At 47.5% G+C, this 25367-nt stretch overlaps 1 protein-coding gene across 1 annotated transcript in view; it reads left to right on the top strand.

The window, feature by feature from the left end:
- The window catches only part of dscaml1 (Down syndrome cell adhesion molecule like 1), a 618289-nt gene that overhangs the window by 457433 nt on the left and 135489 nt on the right, over positions 1-25367 (top strand). The window contains exons 15-16 of the mRNA XM_070893140.1: positions 4671-4741; positions 12072-12312. Of these exons, the coding sequence (XP_070749241.1) occupies positions 4671-4741; positions 12072-12312 (312 nt within the window). The remainder of the gene's footprint in view (positions 1-4670; positions 4742-12071; positions 12313-25367) is intronic.

Genomic DNA, 25367 nt, shown 5'->3' with positions numbered 1-25367 from the left:
CATGCATATGCTGATGCCAAAAATGACTTTGTGAAGTCTTGATTCTTTTGTTGCTGTGGTTATGACCACAAGGGACCACTTTAATTGGTTTGTTTGGTTCTCCTGTTTATTGGCAGTGGTTTGGTTGCTAAGGGAACCTTTGTTGCTTGGTACAGAATATCTCCCAGTGAGGGTTAAAAGGCAGCAGGTGTTAAACTATAAACAACAAGTTTATTCCATTGTACTAAACTATGGAATGGAAGTAGTTCTGTGACAATCGGATCTCATGGATGAGCAGTGCAGCTCAAATTGTAAAGATGCACATAATGTAATCAGATCTTTTATTCCACAAAGAAACTTAATTGCCTAATTGCCTTTGTATCTGTACATCCATATTATTAAAGCCAAAGGTTTTCAATGCATTTAGCAATGTATTATTCTCTCTCTTGAAGAACTTAAGAACATAAGAAATAGGAGCAGGAGGCTCCTCAAGCCTGCTCTGCAATTTAATAAGATCATGGCTGATCTGGTCTTGGCCTCAACTCCACTTTCCTCCCTGCTCCCCATAACCCTTGACTCTCCTGTAGTTCAAAAATCTGTCTATCTCCACCTTAAATATATTCAATGACCCAGCCTCCACAGCTCTATGGGGCAGAGAATTCCAAAGATACATGACCCTCTGAGAGAAAAAATTCCTCCTCAGCTCCGTCTTAAATGGGCGACCCCTTATTCTGAAACTATGCTCCCTAGTTCTAGATTCCCCCACGAGGGGAAACATCCTCTCTGCATCTGCCTTGTGAAGCCCCCTTAGAATCTTATACATTTCAATAAGATCACCTCTCATTCTTCTAAACTCCAATGAGTATAGGCCCAACCTGCTCAACCTTTCTTCATAAGACAACCCCTTCATCTCAGGAATCAACCCCGTGAGCCTTCTCTGAACTGCCTCCGATGCAAGTATATCCCTCCTTAAATAAGGAGACCAATATGCAGTACTCAGAATGCAAAGCTGCTGACTCTGTTTGGGTACAGTTGTTTGGATGCTGGTAGCCCCCTGGTGTCTTACCCAAAGACCCATTCTTGATGATGGAGTGCCCATGCAGGTTGATAGCTGTGGAAGGCTTGATGGCAGAGTCTGATCCTATCTTCACCACATGTGCACACATACACTTACCAGAAGGTAGTCACTGGATAGCACTCAAGTGCATATCCCCCTTCCCCCCAAACAAGGTGCATTTCCTTTATTTTTAACCAGTGTTTGGAAAGGGAATAATCACTTTATCCTGCTCACTGTTCGCCCTCGCTAACCCAGGGTCAGCTTGGCTCTCTCACCTCAGAGTTAAAGATTATTGGTTCCTGCCCCACTCCAGAACACGAGCACACAATCTAGGCTGACACTGCTGTGCCGTACTGAGGGAGTGCTGCACTGTCAGAGGTGATGTTGTTCTGGTGAGATATTAAATCGAGGCACCATCTTCCTGTTCAGGCGGGCATGAAAAATCCCATGGCACTAATTGAAGAAGAGCAGGCCCCTGGCTAACATTTATCCTTCAACCATCATCACTAAAATTAACGTGTTATTTCTATCACTGCTTGTGGGATCTTGCTGTTGCTAGTTTGCTTTGCGTACAAAACACCAGTGACTAATTTCAGAGTAATTCATTGGCTGTGCAACACATTGGGACGTAAAAGATGCTATAAAAATGCAAGTCCTCTCGTCTTTCTATATAATCAACTTTGCCTGCTGGTTACGCTCTCTGTTTTGGTTTTATTTGTTCCTGGGATATGAGCATTTATTGCCCATCCCTAATTGCCCCTTGAGAAGGTGGTGGTGAGCCGCCTTCTTGAACCGCTGCAGTCCATGTGGTGAAGGTGCTCCCACAGTGCTGTTAGGGAGGGAGTTCCAGGATTTTGACCCAGCGACGATGAAGGAGCAGTGATATATTTCCAAGTCAGGATGGTGTGTGACTTGGTGGGGAACATGCAGGTGATGGTATTCCCATGCACCTGCTGCCCTTGTCGATGTGTTTGTTGAGTTCTGATCAGTGATATTGCTTTCCGGAAGCATTTTTTATCACACAAATGGTGGTGGAAACCAAGAACTCTCTTTGTGGATGCAGGGACAACTGGAGCTTTCAAGGCTGAGATCGATGGATTTTTGTTGGGTAAGGGTATCAAGGAGCTAAGGCGGGGAAATGGAGTTGAGGTACAGATCCGCCATGATCTCATTGAATGGCGTAGCAGGCCCGAGGGGCAGAATCGCCTCCTCATGTTTAGCCAATAGTTAGTTGTCTTTTTCTCTACCCACGAGCAATATGCGAGTGGCACAAAGGACCCTGGTGTGATTGTTCTCTGCCCAGCACAGCTCCACAGCGCCTTCTGTCTGCAAAACAGAACTGTTGAGGCTGGGACCTTTGCATGCTGGTCTCGGGGAGTTGCAGTCTCAGTTCTGGAGATCCCAGTAAATACAAGGGTCCATGAGATTCAAATGGCCCAACGACGATGAAGGAGCAGTGATATATTTCCAAGTCAGGATGGTGTATGACTTGGTGGGGAACTTCTGATCTGCAGATAGACAGCAGCAGCATTACTTTAGTTGACTCACATGAGGAGGAAAATGGCCATTGACTAAAATTTTTGTTATTAAATTAAAATTAGAAGTAATTTTTTTTTTTTACAAAAATTTGAGAAAACGAACTGAGATTAAAACAGCAGTGGTGAATGCTCCACAAGTTCTGGCTCAAATGTGGAAATTGAAATGAATGAATCCGGTCCTGTTTCTAATGGTTGAAGGGTCGTTATCCAGATGGCACAGATGTACGGTGATTGGCAAAAGAACCAGAGGTGACATGAGGAAAAACGTTTTTATGCAATGTGTGGTTAGGATTTAGAATGCACTACCTGTTAGGGTGGTGGATACAGATTCATTAGACGCCTTAAAAGTGAATTGGCTAAATTCTTGATGGAGAAAGAATTGCAGGGATATGGGGAAAGAGCGGGGGAGAGGGACTGACTGGATTGGTCTTCGAAAGAGCCGGCACTGACTCGATGGGCCGAATGGCCTCTTTCTGTGATTTGATGATTCTGTAGTCTTTGCTGTCGCTAAGCTCCAACTTATTGTTTCTGAACATTTCATCTGGTCCTTGTGGGTTTTGAAACATAACAATTAGAACAATTTTATAAACCTTAAAGACAACAACGTGGAGATACAATGCACAAACTAAATTTTTGACAATGGTTTTTCACACAATTAAAACTAAAGAATCACTAAAATTTGAGAACAAAAGAACTAAAGTTGGCTTTCTTCCAAGAATATCACAGAGATGAAACTCAAGGTCCAGAGATGAGGCTTAAAGAACGTGCATTTATGAAGCACGTTTCGCATTTCACAACCAATTGTACTTTTGAAGTGTAGTCATTATATATGCAGACTATAGATATACTCTCTGTGTAGTCACTGTATAGTTGCATAAGATGAAGACTTGTTCACAATCAATAAGGTTTGTACTATCAGTAAGGTTTAGACTGTGTATGTATTATGCTGGCACCACTAGAGGGTGCAACTGGTGGAGACCGGGGTTTCCTGCCCTGGTGGCAGGGGCTGTATCAAAGGGTAGCCACCATGCAGCTGCCTCACTCTGCAGTTAGGAATAAAGGACCAAGGTCACTACAGTTTGAGTGCAACATATTGCCTCGTGGAGTCATTCATAGGTACAATACAAATATAATAGTAATGTAGGCTAATGCAGCAGCCAAAAATGAAATAAATGACCCGATAATATGTTTTCGTGGGGCTGGTTGAAGAATAAATGTTGGTCAGGACACCAGGAGAACTCCCCGCATGTCTGCAATTAAAGCCATAATTCTTTTCCATTCACCGGAGCAAGCCGATGGGGGCTCGGTTTAACATCTATTCTGAAAGACGGCATCTCCAACAGTGCGGCACTCCCTCAGTACTGCATTGGAGTGCCAGCCTAGATTATGTGTGCAAGGCCTGGAGTGGGACTTGAACCTACAACCCTCTGACTCAGAGGCAACAACAGCAACTTAGATTTATATAGCACCTTTAACATAATAAAACGTCCCAAGGTGCTTTACAGGAGCGCTTGAAAAATAAACAAAATTTGACACAGAGCCCTATAAGGAGACGTAAGGGCAGATGACCAAAAGCTTGGTCGAAGAGGGTTTTAAGAAGTGTGTCAAAAGAGGAAAGAGAGTTAGAGAGGCGGAGAGATTTAGGGAGGGAATTCCAGAGTTTAGGACCTTGGCAGTTGAAGGCACGACCGCCAATAGTGGAGTGATTAAAATCGGTGATGTTCAAAAGGCCAGAATAGACAGAGCACAGAGATCTGGAGATATTATAGGGCTGGAGGAGATTACAGAGATAAAGAGGGGCGAGGCCATGGGAGGATTTGAAAACAAGGCAGGAGTATTACTACTGTGGACACTAGAGTGGCAGATTATCTAAGTTTTGAACTTTAGAGTGGTGCCTTGTACACTTCAAGTGCACAGAGGAGACTCTTGAGCCCATTGCCCGCAATTTTCCCATGTGCATGTTGAGGACTTGAAAATACCTAGCTTGAAAAGTAAAGTTGAAATAATTTCTGTGACTGAAGCAATGCTGGGCGAGCATACTGTTAGAGTGTCCGGTCCATGCACTTAGCACTGAACCCTCATTTTCTCTCTTTCAGCTCCAGACGGCCCACCTATGTATGTCATATTACAGCCTGTCACATCTCAGAGCATCAGAGTAACCTGGAAGGTAATTTTATTCCTCTCCTATTGCAGGCACTCAGGGCCGCAGGATTTCAGGTCATTTCTGTATGTTACTCCCTGACGCATGATGCCTGGAATAACACCCCATTATTTGTTTGTTTCCAAAATCCTTTCTCAATTTTCCAGGATTTCCTCTTTTTTTGAGGTACGCTTCTGTGGGCAGCTGCAATCCTCTGGTGTCTTGCCCAGAGTGGCCATTCTTCAAGTTTCACCCAACACAGTAAGGGTTAGCAGGCTGTTCAGGAGCAGGAGTCGGCCATTCGGTCCCCCTCGAGGCTGCTCCGCCATTCAATAAGATCATGGCTGATCTTCTACCTCAACTCCACTTTCCTGCACTATCCCCATATTCCTTGATTGCCATAATATCCAAAAATCTATCGATTTCTGTCTTGAATATGCTCAAAGACTGAAGCTTCACAGCCATTTGGGGTAGAGAATTCCAAAGATTCACCACCCTCTGAGTGAAGACAATTCTCCTCATCTCAGTCCGAAATGGCCGACCGCTTATTCTGAGACTGTGACCCCTGGTTCTAGACTCCCCAGCCAGGGGAAAACATCCTTCCAATCCTCAGGCTTACTGCTCTTTTTGGCAACATTATAAGTCTCTTCCTTTGATCCAATACTATCTTTAACTTCTCGTGTTAGCCACAGTTGGACCACTTTTCTGTGGGGTTTTTGTACCTTAAACGAATATATATTTGTTGCAAATGACGTATTAATTCTTTAAATGCTAGCCAATGTTTGTCTACCGTCATACCTTTTAAGGTCGTTTCCCAATCTACCTTATCCAACTCACCCCTCATACCTATGTATATGCTTTGTTTAGATTTAAGACCTTAGTTTTGGATTTAAATAAATCACTTTCAAACTTAATATAAAATTCTATCATATTATGGTCACTCTTCCCTAAGGGCCCCTTTACTATAAGGTTATTAATTATCATTGCACAATACTGTCCAACCATGGGAAGTATGGAAGCCAAGCCTGGGCCCATCATCACCAGCGGTTTCCAATTCTGTCACGGTCAAAGCTTGGAAGGCACTCGGACCATACAGAGGTATGGATCTCATGGTTAACCTCAATTCAAGGCTGGACCTTTCAACATTTATTTTGGTTCATCCAATTGTTCCCACTTGCTCTCCCGAAGGTGCAGACTTGTTGGTAGGATATTGTCCCAGGCCTCATCATTGAGAGCCTAAACACTGACTGTCTGCAACTGATTGATCATATTGAAGCCAAATCCTCTTTTCACTTAGAGCCCGAAATAGGTGGACATACCACCCGCGGAACGCCAACGTACCGCCCAAAATTGTGAAATTCATCGAAAAATACCTACATACCGCCCGGCGGGAATTTCATCAGTGACAAACCGCCAGGCGGTATGCATACCGTCCGCCCATGCACACCGCCGACATACCGCCCAAAATTGCCAAATTCATCACTTACCACCGTCATACCGCCGACCCTGCAGACCGCCCTGGAAAAGATGGTTTTAAGTCGATCTTCAGTCGGCGGTATGGATCTTTACCTGTGAACATTTTTTTATCTCTCACCCCCTAGTCTCTTTTACACCCACCCCCCCCCCCCCACAGCCATCTCCCCCCAAGCAGCCATCTCCCCCCAAGCAGCGATCTCCCTCCACAAGTATCTCTTCCCCCCCCCCAAGCAGTGATTCCACCCCCTCCCCCCACCCCCACATACCTGCACAGCGCTCTCAGGCCGGCAGTCTCTCTGTCGATGCTAGTCTGTGCCTCTCGGGAGGGCGGAGCTTCGCAGCAACATGCGCGCGTGCACAACTTGGGACCCGAAGTTTCCCGAGTGAAAAGGACTCAACGCTCGCACACCACCGGCTGCACTCTGCTCGGCATTCCACCAAGAAAAAAGTGATGAAAATCGCCCAGCGGTACCTGGTGATATAAAACAACATACCACCGGCATACCGCTGAGAAATGGGCGGACCATCGGTTTTCATCAATTTTGGCCCCTTAATGTTCACCCATGCACAGGGCAGTTTACAGGAAATTGAAGGAAGTTAGGAATTGCTAAATAAAAAAGGCCGAGGTCCATCGAGTCCGCCTTCTACCATCCTGGTAGTCGCATTGTACAACAATTCTGACTGACCAAAGGAACTAGTGACTGTTGAAAGAAATCGGCACACAGGTAATGTGCTCCCCCCCTCCCCAGAAGAAATGGGGCACCTTTATGATTCAGCAAATGATTCATTTAAAGAAAGAAAGACTTACATTTACATAGCGCCTTTCACGACCTCAGGAGGTCCAAAGTGCTTTACTTTTTGAAGTGTAGTCACAGTTGCAATGTAGAAAACGCGGCACAGCAAGCTCCCACGAACAGCGATGTGATAACGACCAGATCATCTGTTTTCGTGATGTTTGCTGAAGGATATGCCAAGACACCGGGGAGAACTCCCCTGCTCCTCTTCAAATTGTGCCGTGAGATCCTCTACGTCCATCTGAGGGGGCAGCCCAGGCCTCGGCTTAGCCTCTTCTCCGAAAGACAGCACCTCCGGCAGTGCAGCACTCCCTCAGCACAGCACTGGGAGTGTCGGCCTGGATTATGTGCTCAAGTCTCTGGAGTGGGACTTGCACCCACGACCTTCTGACACAGAGGCAAGAGAGTGCTTCCCACTGAGCCACAGCGGGTAGCAGCCAGGTGAGGAACCTAGTTGTAGGGCAATGGCACTGATGCACTCCTGCCCCAGGTGCGATCAGCAAACTCAGCACGAACCAGGGGTCCAAATCGGGACCTCCCTCATCGGTCAGTTCCAAAGTGAGCCATAAGAGGGCGCTACAGTTACCCTTGGGAACAGAGAAAATGGCCATTAGGGGGGGGGTCTTGTTATGGGAACAGAGAAAGCAAAGAATCAAACAGTTAAAGAAATAAGAAAAGAAATGATGAAGAGAATCGTGATTCTAGGAAAGCAACAGGGAAAAGGCTAAAACTTTGAATAATTGACTCAACGCATTTTTAAATAAGATTTCAATTAAATAAACACAGGAAACTCAATAGGAACCAGTGAACAGAATTTATTCCGCATGTGAGGGTGCCTGGTGGATAATCAGAAATCGGCTGCACCGTTAATTTAAAGTAAAGTTAAAATAAGTGTAATTTATCTTTAATAATGGAACTTCTACAGACACAAAGGACACATTAAGTTCCTTATTAGGTTATAGATCTTTCCAGAAGCGTACGTGTTAGGAAAATGATCACACTTAACCTGCTGGACGATGGAGGCTGTGAGGAGGTTTTATATCTGTGATTTCATTTTAAAGATCAAAATAAGTCAAATCATTTTCTTTAAAAAAAAATCATCTCTTATTACTTAAAATAAATTAAAACCTTCCACACTCAGAAGTAGGCAGCGGAGATGAACGCATAAAATTACAAAGGGATATTGATAGATTCAGTGACTGGGCAAAACTGTGGCGAATGGATTTCAATGTAGGCAAATGAGAGGTCACCCACGTTGGACCTAAAAAGGACAGAACTTTCTAAATGGTTAAAAAGCTAAAAAAAAAAAGTGGCTGTCCCAGGAGACTTGAGGGTCCAGGCACATGGATTATTAAAATGTCAAAACAGGTATAGAAAATAACAAAAAGGCTATTGGGATGCTGGCCTTTATATCTCAAGGACTAGAATACAAGGGGGTAGAAGTTATGCTGCAGCTGTACAAAGCCCTGGTCATACCACACCTGGAGCACTGTGAGCAGTTCTGGGCACCACACCGTAGGAAAGATATATTGGCCTCGGAGGTAGTGCAGTGTAGGTTTACCAGAGTGATACACGGACTTCAAGGGTTAAGTTACGAGGAGAGATAACACAAATGAGGGTTGTATTCCCTAGAGTTTAGAAGGTTAAGGGGGGATCTGATCAAAATTTTCAGGATATTAAGGGGAACAGAGAGGGTAGATAGAGAGAGATTATTTCTGCTGGTTGGGGACTCTAGGACTAGGGGGCATGGTCTAAAAATTAGAGCCAGACCTTTCAGGAGTGAAATTAGGAAACCCTTCTACACACAAAGGATAATAATAATAATAACTTTTATTTATATAGCGCCTTTAACATAGTAAAACGTCCCAAGGTGCTTCACAATACTTTTACAACACATTGTAAATATTGACCATTGAGGGAAAGAGAGGAAAAGCGTGAGCAGAAATGTAGAAAAGTAGAAGTTTGGAACTCTCTTCCACAAACGGCAATTGATGCTAGATCAAATGTTAATTTTAAATCTGAGATTGATAGCTTTTTGTTAACCAAAGGTATTAAGGGATATGGGTCAAAGGCAGATTTACGGAGCTAGATGACAGATCAGCCATGATCTCATTGAATGGCGGAACAGGTTTGAGGGGCTGAATGGCCTCCTCCTGTTCCTGTGTTCCTATGTTCCTATGTTCCCTGACGGCTCACTGGATGACTGCCTTGCCGATTATGGTACTAAATCCCACTGACCAGGTTCATTCCCCGATCTATGCTGATGGGAGAGTGAAACTACAGTGTGACAAGTTGACATAGCAAGTTTCTGGTATTAAATGGGGACAGAGGAATTTATAATGGAAAACAATTACGTCAGCAACGATCCCGTTAAGCGCTCCAGGGATCCCATGCGTCATAGCAAAAAATGTTTTAAAAGGAAAACGATGAAGAGAATTGTAATTCCAGGGAAGGAACAGGGAAATAGTGGGAAAAGGTTAAAACTCCCTCCAAAACCATTTAACCTTTAACCTTTTGAATGGCCCACTCATCCCCTTAAAGGGGCCATGCGGCGTCAAAAACAATTGGAGGGAACATTTTTAATACATTAAAACATAGAAACAATGCATTTTAAATAAGATCTCAGTTAAATAAACAGAGGAAACTCAATAGGACTGGTGAACAGTATAAAAAATGTAATATAATTATAAATTAGATTGACTGCACATTTTTGATCCACGTGAGGGCGACTGTTTCTTTAACTTTTTTGTAATGTGTGGTTAAATTGAGAATGGTATATTCAGCGTTGGACAATTGAGGATAGGATCCCCTTTTTGCATGTTGGTCTCTCAATCTTTGAAAGATCCATTTTGACTCAAGGGAGTGATTGGCCTATTTTCAAGACTAATCATTTCTCCCCACAACCTCCTTTTTCTCCGTTGACACTAACGGCTGTATCACCTTTCTGTTCCAGATTTCGAGGATTTTCAGGGGACTTTTTTCACGCTAACATCCATCAGCTTGATGAGCACATGCATTCCCACACAAAAAATATTAAGAAGTGAACTTTTTAAAGAAATGACAGTTTCTCGCACATTCGCTAACACAAATGCGACAGTCGACCGTGTTGACTGTGCGCTGTCATCATAGGGAGCGGGATTCTTCCGCGTGTTAAAATAAAACATTTCAATAAGTAAACACAGTGCTGCTGGCATTTTTTGTGATTAGTGACAATTTATGAAGGGCTCGGATTTTTGTTGTCGTTGTAATTGGAAGATCGCAAGGCTGTTCCCGCTTTCTCTTCCTTATTGTTTTGTAGACAAAAAAGCACCAATCATCACTTTTGACCCAAGGGGTGGGGGGGTGGAGGTGATAGAGCACCTCCTATTCCTGCTTCACCACCTTCATGTTGCCAAGTATTGGAGAGCTCATGAGGAACATTGCGTGGTGACTGCTTTAATTTGCTCCCACTGAGTCAGGCTCCTCTCCATGGGCTCAATTTTCCCCAAAGCATTTTTTTTTTGGTGCACTTGAAGAGATACGCCCGATTTTTTGGGGCCTAAAAAAATATACTCTAAATTTCCCCGTTGGATTTCTTCATTTTGGCGTAGCGTAAGCCGACTTTTAGTTTTGGGGGTGGAGCCTTGATCTGCGCCAAAAAGACCGGGCTGCCATGGTGACCAGGGACACAATGCGAGCTGAGCAGCTCCCAGCTTCCAACACTTTAAAAGAATTGAAAAACACATAGCAGCAACTTACCTCCAACTCCGTCTGAAGGGCTTGCCGGTCAGGTCCCATTCTTGGTCCCCGTTCTCCCAGTCCGGTCCCATTCTCGGTCCTCTGACTCTCTCGCTCTCGCTCTCGCTCTCTCTCTCCCTGTGACCTAAAAAGACCGTGACTAACTGAGTTACACTGGTGCAAATTGATTGGTGAAACTGTGAATTTTCAACTTAAGCCAAAAAGAGCAGCCTGCTCCAAAAAAAAACGGTGCAAATCACTGGGGAAGATTGAGCCCCACGAGAGAGTGGGCAAATAGGGAAGCTTCCAAGGTTCACCCACCTCTTAGAGAGCAGCTGCAGGGTTGGCCGCTGTCTGAGAGCCTGCCGTCCACTCTCGGCCACCGATGGTGTGCGGCCTGCGAACAGAGGACTGGAACAGAACTAAAGAGCGCTCATCGAGCACTTAAAAAAAAGAACGTGGAACCTGCAGCCCTATGGAGTAGTTGAGGAGAATAGTACAGATGCATTTAAGGGGAAGCTCGATAAACACACATGTGGGTGAAAGGAATATGCAGATATGAAGTAAGGTGGGAGGAGGCTCGTGTGGAGCATAAATGCTGGTGTGGATCAGTTGGGTCGAATGGCCTGTTTCTGTGCTGTTGACGCGATATAATTGTATGTCTACGAGAATTAAAAATTCTTGGCTGCAGTTTCCAGTCTATGAAATGAGATGTCCTTGGATTACAGTGATGGTCCCCAGTCATAGGCACAGCCTTAAGAATATTCTGCTTCCAATCCTTAGAGTTCACACTTACTTCCGTTGCCTTCCAATTTTGAACCAATATGTAGTCACTGGGGGTAACTTAGAACTTTGGAGAAGAAAGCTGCTGGTATTAAATCATCTGCCCGTTACACACTGCAATGGAAAGGTAAGTAAGGCGGGGCGTACTAATGGGCAACGGATCCCATACTGCCAGGTTTCCCCCCCCCTCCCCCCCCCCCCGCTAAAGTTGAACATTATCACCAAGGATGTGTTGTATATCTGTCTATATCTAATATCACGTCTGAGTAAAATGACACCAAGGGGACTGTGTTGCTGCTCAGAATACCCCCCAGAATACAGGAAGGCAGATTCTAATTTATACTCTTCCAATCCCCACTCTGCTCCCTGCAGCCCACTTCCCGATCGATCCTGAGGTAGGAATCAACTGGAGCACGGAGACAGTGGGATGGGGCGGGGGGGTGGGGATGTAGGTGGGAGAGTTTGGTTGTGCCCACGTGATTCGGAGCAGCTACGTGCTCACTAATGGAATTTAAAGCACAAACTATGGATTGCAACTCTAAGCCTCTTGGCCTGAATTTATATGGAGCTTTGTGTTTGATATTCAGGCACCCAAGAAGGAGCTACAGAACGGGGTAATCCGGGGCTACCAGATTGGGTACCGGGAAAACGGCCCTGGCAGCAATGGTCAGTACAGTATTGTGGAGATGAAAGCCACTGGGGACAGCGAGGTCTACACACTGGACAACCTGAAGAAGTTTGCCCAATATGGTGTCGTCGTGCAGGCGTTCAACAGAGCTGGGACAGGTCCGAGTTCCTCTGAGATCAATGCGACGACTCTCGAGGACGGTAAGATATGTTCCAAATAGATGCAGCAAAGTGATGACTAACTTTTATATTTTTCACGCTCAGCAGTGAGGAGGGATACTGGGCGACGGAATCCTTTCCAGTTTGAGCATTTTGGGCTCAGCATCGCCCACTGCCAGTGAGGCTGGGCTCAGTTAAATACAGAGTGAAGCTCCATCCACTCTGGCCCAGCAATGGTTCTCTGCGCTAATCTCCTACTCTACCACTGTGGATAATGGAGAAATATTATCATTAGTACCCATCATGTTGTTGCTTAGAATTGGAACAGCTCCCATTGCAGGTACCCAGGGGCAGCATCAGATTGTCCCAGGTCAGGCACGGCCCAGAGTAAAATTCTCGGGGTTGAAATTCCGTTTCTAACGCCGCCCGTTAACGTGGGGGAGGGGTGGCTAACGGACGGCTAAGTATTTACCGGCAGCGGTCGCGGCTCACGTTAGATTTTGTTGGGCGGTGGGAGCGTCGTCAAGACGTATCGCTGCACGCTCTGCGGCCACCTACGTGGTGACGTCATCGAGCGTGCAACGCCCTCGTGCCACCGCGGCCTTGAAATTCGATAAGTACCGGCCGGCGTCTGTGCAGCCTGGGAAAGGTGGCGGGACATCAGGGGGATCTCGGGGCGGGAGCGTCCAGGGAGCAAGGGAAGTGTTTATGTCGATACTTGTTTGCATTTAGGTATATTGACGGGACTGGTGGGGAAGGGTGGGCGAGGGAAATTGTTGGAAACTTATTTTTTTTCATCTCGCCCACCGTGGGGGAATTCGGGCAGCCTCCTGAGCTCCCGCCCCATTGGCCCTCCGAGGGGTGAATGTGCAACGCCACTTTTAGCGCTGGTCTCTCATCTTTGGGTGGCAAAACTGAATTTTGCACAGTTTGAGGCAGCACCTACCGCCCGGTGTTAAAATCAGCACTCAGCCGGTGTCACCACCTCAAACACGGCGGGACCGAATTTCGATCCCCTCCCCCGCTTTCTCTTTTCCCCCCAACATTGTGCCTTTGTCCCAACCTCAAAAGAGCGCCCCGACTGCACGGCTACTTGAACTGGGAACGTAAAGCAGGAAGCAGTCTGGCTCACGTTGTTTAAAGGCCTCCTGGATTGGCGGGTTACAGAGTGCCTGTACCAGCTGTTGAAAGCAGGCTGACCTCACTCAAAGGTGAAGGCCACATGACCTGCAGATCCAATAAGGCACTTGTGAAACAAGGGTGACTAAATCAAGTGACGATTGTGGGGAAGCCACTCTTTGAGGTGTTGTGAAGCTTTAATGTCACTGAGCTATAAAAGTCACCTCTTTTCTTTCCAGTCTGGATGATCTAAATTATTAGATTCATACCAACAATAATAACTTGTATTTATATAGCGCCTTTAACGTAGTGAAACGTCCCAAGGCACTTTGCAGGAGTTTTACGAGATTTTAAAAAATTGACACCGAGCCACATAAGGAGAAATTAGCGCAGGTGACCAAAAGCTTGGTCAAAGAGGTAGGTTTGAAGGAGTGCCTTGAAGGAGGAAAGAGAGGAGGAAAGGTTTAGGCAGGGAGTTCCAGAGCTTGGGACCTAGGCAACAGTAGGCCAAGCTACTTCCGTATTTAACTTGCAACGCACTTATGGAATCCTGACAGTGTAGCTGGTGGTGTAACAAAGTAAGGGTAACACGAAATGTTCGATAAGGCCAAACCTGGTGTGGAGGGTGTTGCACGGAACAGTCCCGTCAAAATGTTTTGTTTTCAAACAGATTCACGGACTCCCAGGCTGCCTGTAATCTTTGCGTCCTGGATAAGTCCGCGTTTTCACACTTACGTGGAGTGTGAGAGGCTGCAGCCCCTCTCCCCACTACTTGAAGGGGTTGCTCCTCAACTTCTGGCTTCACTTCAGTCCCACGCTCCTGATCTTTGGCCACCCGGGGCGGGGCGAGTGGGGGGCGGGGGGGGAAACGGGAAAGTTGGGAGGTCTCCTCACGGGTCTGCTTCCTGGGTCTGGCCATCCATGGGTCCAGGCAGCATGCGGTCAAGGAGGTCATCCGGCCCGACTGCCTGCTTCTGCTCTACGACTATATCCGTGCCTGGGTGTCCTGGGGAGGCAGCACACAGTGTCCGCTGGTACACTTGAGACTTTCTGTGACTGGAAGGCATAGTCGACACCAGGAACAACATTGTGATTTAATTTGATATGGTTCTCTTAGTTTTACTTATAATTTGGAGTTTATTGGTTATGCTCCTTTTTTTTTAAAAAGGGGCACTTTTGTTAATTAGATTTTGTCTGAAGACACCTGCACCATCCTAATTGGCATTTTATGAGAGTTAGATGATGACCAATCCAATTGGAAAGTCTTCTGAGAGGATATCAATCACTGGCTGAATTAGCGCTAATGGGTTTATTTGACCTCAGTCACTACTCGGTTTTGTCATTCATGGGATGTGAGCATCGCTGGCAAGGCCGGCATTTATTGCCCATCCCTAATTGCCCTCGAGAAAATGGTGGTGGTGAGCCGCCTTCTTGAACCGCTGCAGTCCGTGTGGTGAAAGTGCTCCCCACAGTGCTGTTCGGGAGGGAGTTCCAGGATTTTGACCCAGCGACGATGAAGGAACGGCCGATATACTTCCAAGTCAGGGTGGTGTGTGTGACTTGGAGGAGAACGTGGAGGTGGTGGTGTTCCCATGCGCCTGCTGCCCTTGTCCTTCTAGGCGGTAGAGGTCACGGGTTTGGGAGGTGCTGCCGAAGAAGCCTTGGCGAGTTGCTGCAGTGCATCTTGTAGATGGTACACACTGCAGCCACGGTGCGCCGGTGGTGGAGGGAGTGAATGTTGAAGATTCTGTTGTGGTCCTTTAATAAATGACCTATTTTCAAGACTAAGAATTTCCCCCCGACAACCTGTCTTTCCCCTTTTTCTCAGGGGACAGTATTGGTCGGTATCATCTTTCAGTTACTGATTTTGAGTATTTTCAGGGTTATTTTTCCACGCACATCCATTATCTTGATGAGCGCATGCATTCCCATACACACACACAAAAATTAAGAAGTGAACTCTTTAACAACAAATGACGGCTTCTCGCAAATTGGGAAATGCAAATGCGACCGTGTTGACTGAGCGCCGTCATCATTGGGAGCGGGATTCCTCCACATGTTAAAATAAAACATTTCAATGAGTAAACACAGTGCTGCTGGCATTTTTTTTGTGATTGCCGACAGTTTATGAGAAGCTCTAATTTTGTTCTTGGTGTAAGTGGGGATAGCGAGACAGCCCGATGTCTCTCTGTTTCTTTGCTTAATTGTTTTGTGACAAAGAAGCGCCAATCAGCATTTGCAGGATCTCAAAATCCAAATTACAGTGGATCGGTCGTCTAATTAAACTGATGTCAGCCTGGATTTACAATTCAGTGATCAGCTTTTAATGAGTGTAGAACCCTGTAATCTCCCAGCACCATCATCGCCATCTCTTGTAATCAGCATAATTCACCATGGAATAATTGATGTCACACTATTCTAACACATAAAGAGGAAGACCACTCTGCTTCTAAACACTTGGTGGAAACACAAAAAAACACAGTGCTGGATTCTTATGACAGAGTTCTATGAATTATAACTCAATGTCTGTCTTGCCTGGTGGTTGTATTTCAGAATCAGCGTGGTTTTGGCATGTGTCCAATTGAATGGGTTGCTTTCTGTCAGTGTGTGGCAGCAATGCCCGTCAGTGTCTAGGAGGTATATTTTTGTTTTGTTTTAGTTTAATCTCTTGTTTCTCTGCTCCCCCCCATAGCTGCTGTCCCACTCTCTCTCCCACTGCCTCTCTCCCCCTCTGCCTCTCTCTCCCCTCTTCCTCTCTCCCCTCTGCCTCTCTCTCCCCCTCTGCCTCTCTCTCCCCTCTGCCTCTCTCTCCCCTCTTCCTCTCTCCCCTCTGCCTCTCTCTCCTCCTCTGCCTCTCTCTCCCCTCTGCCTCTCTCTCCCCTCTTCCACTCTCCCCTCTGCCTCTCTCTCCCCCTCTGCCTCTCTCTCCCCTCTGCCTCTCTCTCCCCTCTTCCACTCTCCCCTCTGCCTCTCTCTCCCCCTCTGCCTCTCTCTCCCCTCTGCCTCTCTCCCCTCTGCCTCTCTCTCCCCCTCTGCCTCTCTCTCCCTCTCTGCCTCTCTCTCCCCCTCTGCCTCTCTCTCCCCTCTGCCTCTCTCTCCCCTCTTCCTCTGTCCCCTCTTCCTCTGTCCCCTCTTCCTCTCTCTCCCCTCTGCCTCTCTCTCTCTACCTCTGCCTCTCTCTCTCTATCTCTGCCTCTCTCTCCCCTCTGCCTCTCTCCCCTCTCCCCTCTCCCCTCTTCCTCTGTCCCCTCTTCCTCTCTCCCCTCTGCCTCTCTCTCTCTACCTCTGCCTCTCTCTCCCCTCTTCCCCTCTCCCCTCTGCCTCTCTCCCCCTCTTCCTCTCTCATCTTTGCCTCTCTCCCTCTCTGCCTCTCTCTCTCCCCCTCTGCCTCTGCCTCTCTCTCCTCTCTGCCTCTCAACCCCTCTGCCTCTCTGCCTCTCTCTCTCCCCCTCTGCCTCTGCCTCTCTCTCCCCTTTGCCTCTGTCTCCTCTGCCTCTCTCTCCCCTCTTCCCCTCTCCCCTCTTCTCTTTCCCCCTTTGCCTCTCTCTCCCTCTGCCTCTCCTATTTCCCTCTCCCCCTTTCCCATTCCCCCTCTGCCTCACCAGCCCCCCCCTCTCCCTCTGCTTCTCTCCCTCCCCTGCTCTCCCTTTCCATTCTTCTCCCCTTTGCCTCTTCCCCCTCTCTTTCCAAACCAGCTCTCTCTTTTTTTTCTCATTTTCTCTCTCTGCTCCCTTTACATTGGAGGAATAACTCTGAATCTGAATCTCCCTGGACTTTGTGTCCCGCTATAACCTGTGGTGGAAGCTGGATTTACGTGCAGCTGATGGAGTTATGGTCGTGCAGGGGCAGAAAGTCCAAGGCAATTCAAGAACTCTGCCTTTGTGTCGCTATCATTCTGTTTGTTTCTCTTTGCATTGGGGGAATCGCTGTGTCTGCCCAGTTTCTTGCTCTTTCTTTCCTTTCTCTGACTCCCTCTCTCTTTCTCTGTTTCTTTTTCCCTTTCCCCCTCTCTCTTTCTCTTTCTTTTTCTCTTTTCCATTCTCTCTCTCTTTCTCTGTTTCTCTCTCTCTTTGTTCTCTCTTTCTCTTTTTTCTCTGCTCCTCTCGCTTTCTCCCCCTTCCTCTATCTTTTTCTCTCCATTTTCCTCTTTCATTTCTCTCTCATCTACACGATCAGATATCCTCCTTTTAAGGAACCCTCTTACTTCTTAGCTCATCGCCATGAAGCTTTGAGTGCAATGGAAGAGTCTCATTGTGGAGAATCATGGTTACCAGCCTTTGGGGCCGAAATACGTGTCTCAGAAAGACCCGTTACTGTCCGTTAGCAGCGGCTATGCGGTGGAATCCCGTGGCCACTGCTTTGTGGTCAACTGGCCGACCTGACCCAAATTCAAGGGGATTTTTTGGCCGGAACCCGATACCGCTCGATTCTGATGACTGCCGCCAGCGCATCATCAGAATGCACACCACCGCTCTTCCTCACATTAAAAATATACCGACCGAAATTCCAGCCGAAAAATCGACCCCCCGCCATGTGGTGCCCCCAACAGCTTTCTCTGTCGGTACACTTTCTCCAGAATGTGTGCGGCCCGACAGCACGGTGACCCTTCCCGGGAAGGGTCCACTGCCGCGGCTGCCGTGTATTTATTTTTACCGGCCAAATTCCCGATCGGCCGGGCAGCCTGGCACCCTATCTTGGTGCCAGGCTGCCCGGCCGAAACTCTCCCTGGTGGCCCAGTGGCCCGAAGATCTAAATTGACGGATTCTCTCCCCTTTAACGGAGGGGGGGGAGAGCATGATGACCTGTGATAAAAAATGATGGAGTAATGAAAGAAAGTCAGAGAGAGAAAATCTAAAATCAGGAGCATGGAGTGCCAGAGATACCTCTCGCTCTCCCAGAAAACAACCACGGTCATGTCTTGAGACCTTCAAGCTTGGTGACAGGATTGCTCCTGTCCCGAGCCCTCTCTTGCAGACCTCAGATTTGGCCTTGGGTTTAGAAGGCTGAGGGGGTTGATCTAATCGAGCTGTTTTAAAATTAGAAAAAGGATTCGATGGCGTGGATACAGAGAAGGTATTTCCTCTGGTGGGGAAATCCAGAACAAAGGGCCATAATTATCAAATTAGAGCTGGGTCGTTCAGGGGTTAAATCAAGAGGCACTATTTCCACACAAAGGATGATGAAAAACTGGAAGTCCCTCCCTCAAACGGCTGTGGATGGTTGGGGTCAGATTGAAACTGAGATCGACAGATTTTTCTTCAAGGCAAGGGGATCAAAGGCAGGTAAATGGAATTGAGGTTCTAATCAGCGGAACAAGCTTGAAATTTTTTTGAGTTGTTTGTTCCTGGAATGTGAGTGTCGCTGGCAAGGCCGGCATTTATTGCCCGTCCCTAATTGCCCTCGAGAAGGTGGTGGTGAGCCGCCATCTTGAACCGCTGCAGTCCGTGTGGTGAAGGTGCTCCCACAGTGCTGACTTTGTCGTAACGGTTTGGTACAACTGAGTGTCTCGCTGGGCCATTTCAGAGGGTAGTTAAGAATCAATCACATTGCTGTGTTGGAGTCACACATCGGCCAGACCGGGTAAGGGCGGCAGATTTCCTTCCCTGACGGACATTAGTGAACCAGATGGGTTCTCATGATAATCCAGAAATTTCACGGTCACCAGTACTGATACTAAATTTATCATTCTAGACTTATTTAGTTGAATTTAAGTTCCTACATTAGTCCAGGCCTGGATTACTAGTCCAGTGACATAACCGCTATGTTACCGTACCCCTACAGGCTGAAAGGCCAAATCTTGTTCCCGGTTCCCCATAAACCACAGTGTGACAATGCAATATCTTGCAACGACTCATCACCCAGCAGTTCGCTGGAATTCCTCGGTGCTGTAACTAGCTCACTGAGGCAACATGAACCCTCTTGTGTCCTGATTTTGAGAAGAAGTAAACACTCAGCGGGTTATGTGACTCAGACTAAAATCTGCAAATCAGGTTCATTAAACGTAAAATGTAGCAGGAAATCAGTATGGCAATTTCATTTGATTGCTGAACATTTGTACCACCTCAGATATACAAAAATAATTTTACATAATTTAATCCTTCACTAACTCTTAGTAAGACTAAACCTTGACCAGCATCCATAACGTAACCTAAAACGTAAGTGTCATCTGTGGCTCAGCGGGCAGCACACTCGCCTCTGACTCAGAAGGTTGTGGGGTTCAAGTCCCACTTGACTGCACAAACATCTAGGCTGACACTCCAGTGCTGCACTGTCGGAGTTGCCATCTTTTGGATGAGACGTTAAACCGAGGCGCCGTCTGCTCACCCAGGTGGATGTAAAAGTTCCCATGGGACTATTTCTAAGAAGAGCAGGGGAGTTATTCCCGGTGTCCTGGCCAATAATTATCCCTCAATCAACATAACAAAAGCAGATTATCTGGTCATTGTCACATTGCTGTGTGTGGGAGCTTGCTGTGCGCAAGTTGGCTGCCACATTTCCCACATTACAACCGTGACTACACTCCAAAAGTACTTCATTGGCTGTAAAGAGCTTTGAGACGTCCAGTGGTCGTGAAAGGCGCTATAGAAATGCCCGTCTTTCTTTTTTATCTACGCACCATAAGGTATTCCAGCCTCTCTCTGGGTAGGTTCAGAAGAACTGAGAGAAGGCTGTGCCTTTTATCCTTAGATCGAGCTGCAGAGCTGTCATTCAAGTGGACTTTAATGGCGATCCCCTCGGAAAATCTGTCGCATGTCTTTCATCTGTTCCCAGGACAAAGCCATGCTGTGAGAGCTTTGTACCAGGATATCTTTAAAGTGATGAACAATTCCAACTCTGTATCCTGCAGCCAGGGAGATATTATTAATTGATTCTGCCGCACATGTGAGCCTGGTGATAACCCTTATTAAGCCGTCTATCAGTGATCATGTCTTTGAGTTGATATCTTGCAACCACACTTCCTTTTCCATCCTCTCCAACACGGAGGGAACAAGAGATAACAACAAGAAACAACCACTTGTATTTATATTGTGCCTTTAACGTAGTAAAACATTCCAAGGCGTTTCACAGGCATGTTATAAGACAAAGCAAATAAATTTGACACCGAGTCACAACAGAAGAAATTACGGCAGATGACCAAAAGCTTGCTCAAAGAGTTAGGTTTGAGGGAGCGTCTGAAAGGAGGAAAGAGAGGTAGAGAGGTGCAGAGGTTTAGGGAGGGAGTTCCAGAGCTTGGGGCCTAGGTAACAGAAGGCACGGTCACCAATGGTTGAGCGATTATAATCAGGGGTGCTCAAGAGGGCAGAATTAGAGGAGCGCAGACATCTCGGGGGGTTGTGGGGATGGAGGAAATTACAGAGATAGGGAGACGCATGGATTGCTAAGAGATTCTCGGCAGGAAGTGACTGTTAACAGCTCATAAATAAATAAACAAATACAATATAAAACTACTGGTATCAAGGTTTCTTTAAGATTTGAAAATGTGGCAAGAGCCCTTGTGCATCAAATGCCTATTCAACCTATTGTGTTCCTAACACAGATGAGACTGCACACAGGGAGGTTAATGTAACAGTGACCTCAGTCTTTAATAAGACACTCCAGAGTGAGGAACAGGCCTCAGGGGCCGGCTTATATACAGTGCTCCCAAGGGATGCTGGGATCCCTTGGGACTTCAGGGGATGAGCTCCCTGGTGGCAGAACATGGGAGTGCATGCTTTACAGATACATAAGGTCACTCACCCCCGCCAAAGTCAAAGTGAAAACTGTTTACAAGGTGAGGCAGTCAGGAGCCTTTCTTTCCCTGGTGGACCGCCTCAGTACAAATGTCTGTTCTGGTGTGTTGGCTGTGCCCTCACTGGGCTGGCCCTGCAGGTCTGCTGGGTAAGCCTGGCCTTGCTGGGCTGTTGGGCGTGATGGGTTCGATTTCCTGGTCCGGCGTGGTGTCGTTGATCCTTTGGGTGTGTGTTGTGGCCTCGAAAAAGGTGGTGTCTGCTGTGGGTTGTTCAGGGCAGTCTGTGAACCGCAGCCTCGTTTGGTCCAGGTGCTTTCTGCAAATTTGTCCATTGTCTAGTTTGACTACAAACACCCTATTCCCTTCTTTAGCTATCACCGTGCCCGTGATCCACTTGGGACCATGTCCATAGTTTAGCACATACACAGGGTCATTCAGATCAATTTCCCGTGACACAGTGGCACGACCATCGTTTACATTTTGTTACTGCCGCCTGCTCTCTAACTGATCATGCAGGTTGGGGTGAACCAGCGAGAGTCTGGTTTTAAGTGTCCTTTTCATGAGTAGCTCAGCCGGGGGCACCCCTGTGAACAAGTGGGGTCTCGTGCGGTAGCTGAGCAGTACTCGGGACAGGCGGGTTTGGAGTGAGCCTTCTGTGACTCGTTTAAGGCTCTGTTTGATGGTTTGTACTGCCCGCTCTGCCTGCCCATTGGAGGCTGGTTTAAACGGGGCCAAGGTGACATGTTTGATCCCATTGCGGGTCATGAATTCTTTAAATCCGGCACTGGTGAAACATGGCCCGTTGTCACTGACCAGTATGTCAGGCAGGCCGTGGGTGGAAAACATGGCCCTCAGGCTTTCAATGGTGGCGGTGGCGATGCTTGCCGACATTATTTCACATTCAATCCATTTTGAAAAAGCATCCACCACCACCAGGAACATTTTACCGAGAAATGGGCCTGCATAGTCAACATGGATCCTCGACCATGGTCTGGAGGGCCAGGACCACAAATTTAGTGGTGGCTCTCTGGGCGCGTTGCTCAACTCAGCATATACGCTGCATTGCCGTACACAGGACTCTAAGTCAGAGTCGCTACCGGGCCACCACACGTGGGATCTGGCTATCGCTTTCATCATTACTATACCCGGGTGTGTGCTGTGGAGATCCGAGATGAACGTCTCCCTGTCCTTTTTTGGTAGCACTACGCGGTTACCCCACAACAGGCAGTCTGCCTGAATGAACAGCTCGTCCTTTCGCCACTGGAACGGCTTGATTGGCTCTTGCATTTCAACGGGGATGCTGGCCCAGCTCCCATGCAGTACACAGTTTTTTACTAGGGACAGCAGAGGCTCTTGGCTGGTCCAAGTCCTAATCTGGCGGGCCGTGACAGGTGATTTATCATTTTCAAATGCTTTCATGACCATCAACAAGTCTGCGGGCTGCGCCACCATCAACAAGTTTGCAGGCTGCGCCATTTCCACCCCCGTGGTGGGCAATGGTAGCCGACTGAGAGCATCCGCACAGTTCTCGGTGCCTGGCCTGTGGTGGATGGTATAGTTATACGCTGATAGCGCGAGTGCCCACCTTTGTATGCGGGCTGAGGCATTAGTATTTATCCCCTTGTTTTCAGCGAACAGAGATATGAGGGGCTTGTGATCGGTTTCCAGCTCAAATTTGAGGCCAAACAGGTACTGATGCATTTTCTTTACCCCAAACACACACGCTAATGCCTCTTTCTCAATCATGCTGTAGGCCCTCTCGGCCTTAGACAAGCTCCTGGAGGCATAGGCGACAGGTTGCAACTTCCCCGCAACATTAGCTTGTTGTAATACACACCTGACTCCGTACGACGACGCGTCACATGCTAGCACAAGTCTTTTACACGAGTTATACAATACAAGCAGCTTGTTGGAGCATAAAATGTTTCTGACTTTCTCAAAAGCAATTACTTGGTTTTTTCCCCATACCCAGTTCTCACCTTTACACAATAACACATGTAAGGGCTCTAAAAGGGTGCTTAACCCCGGTAGGAAGTTACCAAAATAGTTGAGGAGTCCCAGGAACGACTGCAGTTCCGTGACATTCTGTGGCCTGGACGCATTCCTGATAGCCTCTGACTTGGCGTCTGTGGGCTGAATGCCGTCCGCCGCGATCTTTCTCCCCAAAAACTCCACTTCTGTTGCCATGAACATGCATTTCGACCACTTCAGCCGCAGTCCTATGCGATCCAGTCGCTGGAGGAACTCCTCCAGGTTTTGTAGGTGCTCGGTGGTGTCCTGACCTGTGACCAATATGTCGTCCTGAAAGACCACCGTGTGTGGTACTGACTTGAGTAGGCTCTCCATGTTTCTCTGGAAGATCGCTGCAGCCGACCGAATTCCAAACGGACATCTGTTGTAGATGAACAGTCCCTTGTGCGTGTTGATGCAGGTGAGGCCCTTCGAAGACTCCTCCAGCTCCTGCATCATGTAGGCCGAAGTCAGGTCGAGCTTGGTGAACGTCTTGCCTCCTGCCAGCGTCGCAAATAGGTCATCTGCCTTAGGTAGCGGGTATTGATCCTTAGCGAGAAACGATTAATAGTTACTTTATAATCGCCGCAAATCCTGACCGTGCCACCACATTTGAGTACTGGAACAATCGGGCTGGCTCACTCGCTGAATTCCACTGGGGAGATGATGCCCTCGCGTTGCAGCCTGTCCAGCTCGATTTCCACTCTCTCTCTCATCTCGCACCTTGTGGTGAATGGGTCGTGCCTCTGGGACCAAGTGGATCCGCAGCTTTGCCCCAGAAAAGTTTCCAATGCCTGGCTCAAAAAGGGAAGGAAATTTGTTAAGAACCTGGGTACATGAGGCCTCATCGACATGTGATAGCGCTCGGATGTCATCCCAGTTCCAGCGGATTTTGCCCAGCCAGCTCCTTCCAAGCAGTGTGGGACCATTGCCCGGGACAATCCACAGTGGCAGTTCATGCACCGTGCCCTTGTAGGTGACCTTGACCATGGCGCTGCCCAGGACAGTGATAAGCTCTTTGGTGTACATTCTCAGTTTTGTGTGGATGGGGCTCAGGGCTGGTCTGAATGCCTTGTTGCACCACAGCCTCTCAAACATCTTTTTACTCATGATGGATTGGCTAGCGCCAGTGTCCAGTTCCATGACTACGGGTAAGCCATTAAATTTTACGTTTAGCATTATAGGTGGACATTTCATTGAAAATGTGTGCACCCCATGTACTTCAGCATCTGCCTCCTCTCTCTGAGGCTCGAAATTGCTTTGATCCACCTCTGCCACGTGGTGGTTAGCAGGTTTTGCAGAGCTTGCAGCTCGTTTGCAAACTCGTTGGAGGTGCGCCATTGTTCCACAGCTCTTGCAAACATACCCGTTGAAGAGGCATGAATAGACTGAATGGAAGCCTCCACAAGGCCAACAAGGTGTGAATTGCCTTGTATTCATCCTTTGTTGAGGACTCTGAGCCATCTGGGCCACCTGAGGCCTGCTGGCAGTTGCAGACTCGTGGGTTCTGCCCTGTACATTTTTGCTCGCAAACACAGTTCCAGTTACTTTATGAACATTGCTAGCACTTGTGTGCTGAGAGATTTGTTTGGTGTTATCACTGGTGGACATAAATGCCTGTGCTATCGCAATGGCCTTACTGAGGGTCGGTGTCTCTACAGTCAAACGTTTTCGTAGGATGGTCTCGTGGCCAATGCCCAGTACAAAAAAGTCTCTGAGCATTTGCTCCAGGTAGCCATCAAACTCACATTGTCCTGCAAGTCGCCTTAGCTCGGCGACGTAGCTCGCCACTTCCTGACCTTCAGATCGCTGGCACGTGTAGAACCGATACCTCGCCATCAGCACGCTCCCCCTCGGGTTAAGATGTTCCCGAACTAGCTCCTCATACAACTTATCTGTGGGTTTCACCGGAGCCAGAAGATTCTTCATGAGGCTGTCGGTCGGTGCCCCGCAGACTGTGAGGAGGACCGCTCTCTTTTTTGCAGCGCTTCCTTCTCCGTCCAGCTCGTTGGCTACAAAGTATTGGTCTAGCCGTTTGACATAGGCTTCCCAGTCCTCACCCTCCGAGAACTTCTCCAGGATGCCCACAGTTTGCTGCATCTTTGCGTTGGATTCGTATTCTCGTCGCCAGTTATTGTGTTCCTAACACAGATGAGGCTGCACACAGGGAGGTTAAAGTAACAGTGACCTCAGTCTTTAATAAGACACACCAGAGTGAAGAGCAGGCCTTAGGGGCCGG

Source organism: Pristiophorus japonicus, chromosome 11 (assembly GCF_044704955.1).
Source record: "Pristiophorus japonicus isolate sPriJap1 chromosome 11, sPriJap1.hap1, whole genome shotgun sequence".
NCBI lineage: Eukaryota > Metazoa > Chordata > Chondrichthyes > Pristiophoridae > Pristiophorus > Pristiophorus japonicus.
The sequence above is the reverse complement of the archived record's forward strand: the minus strand, read 5'-3'. Positions and strand labels throughout refer to the sequence as shown.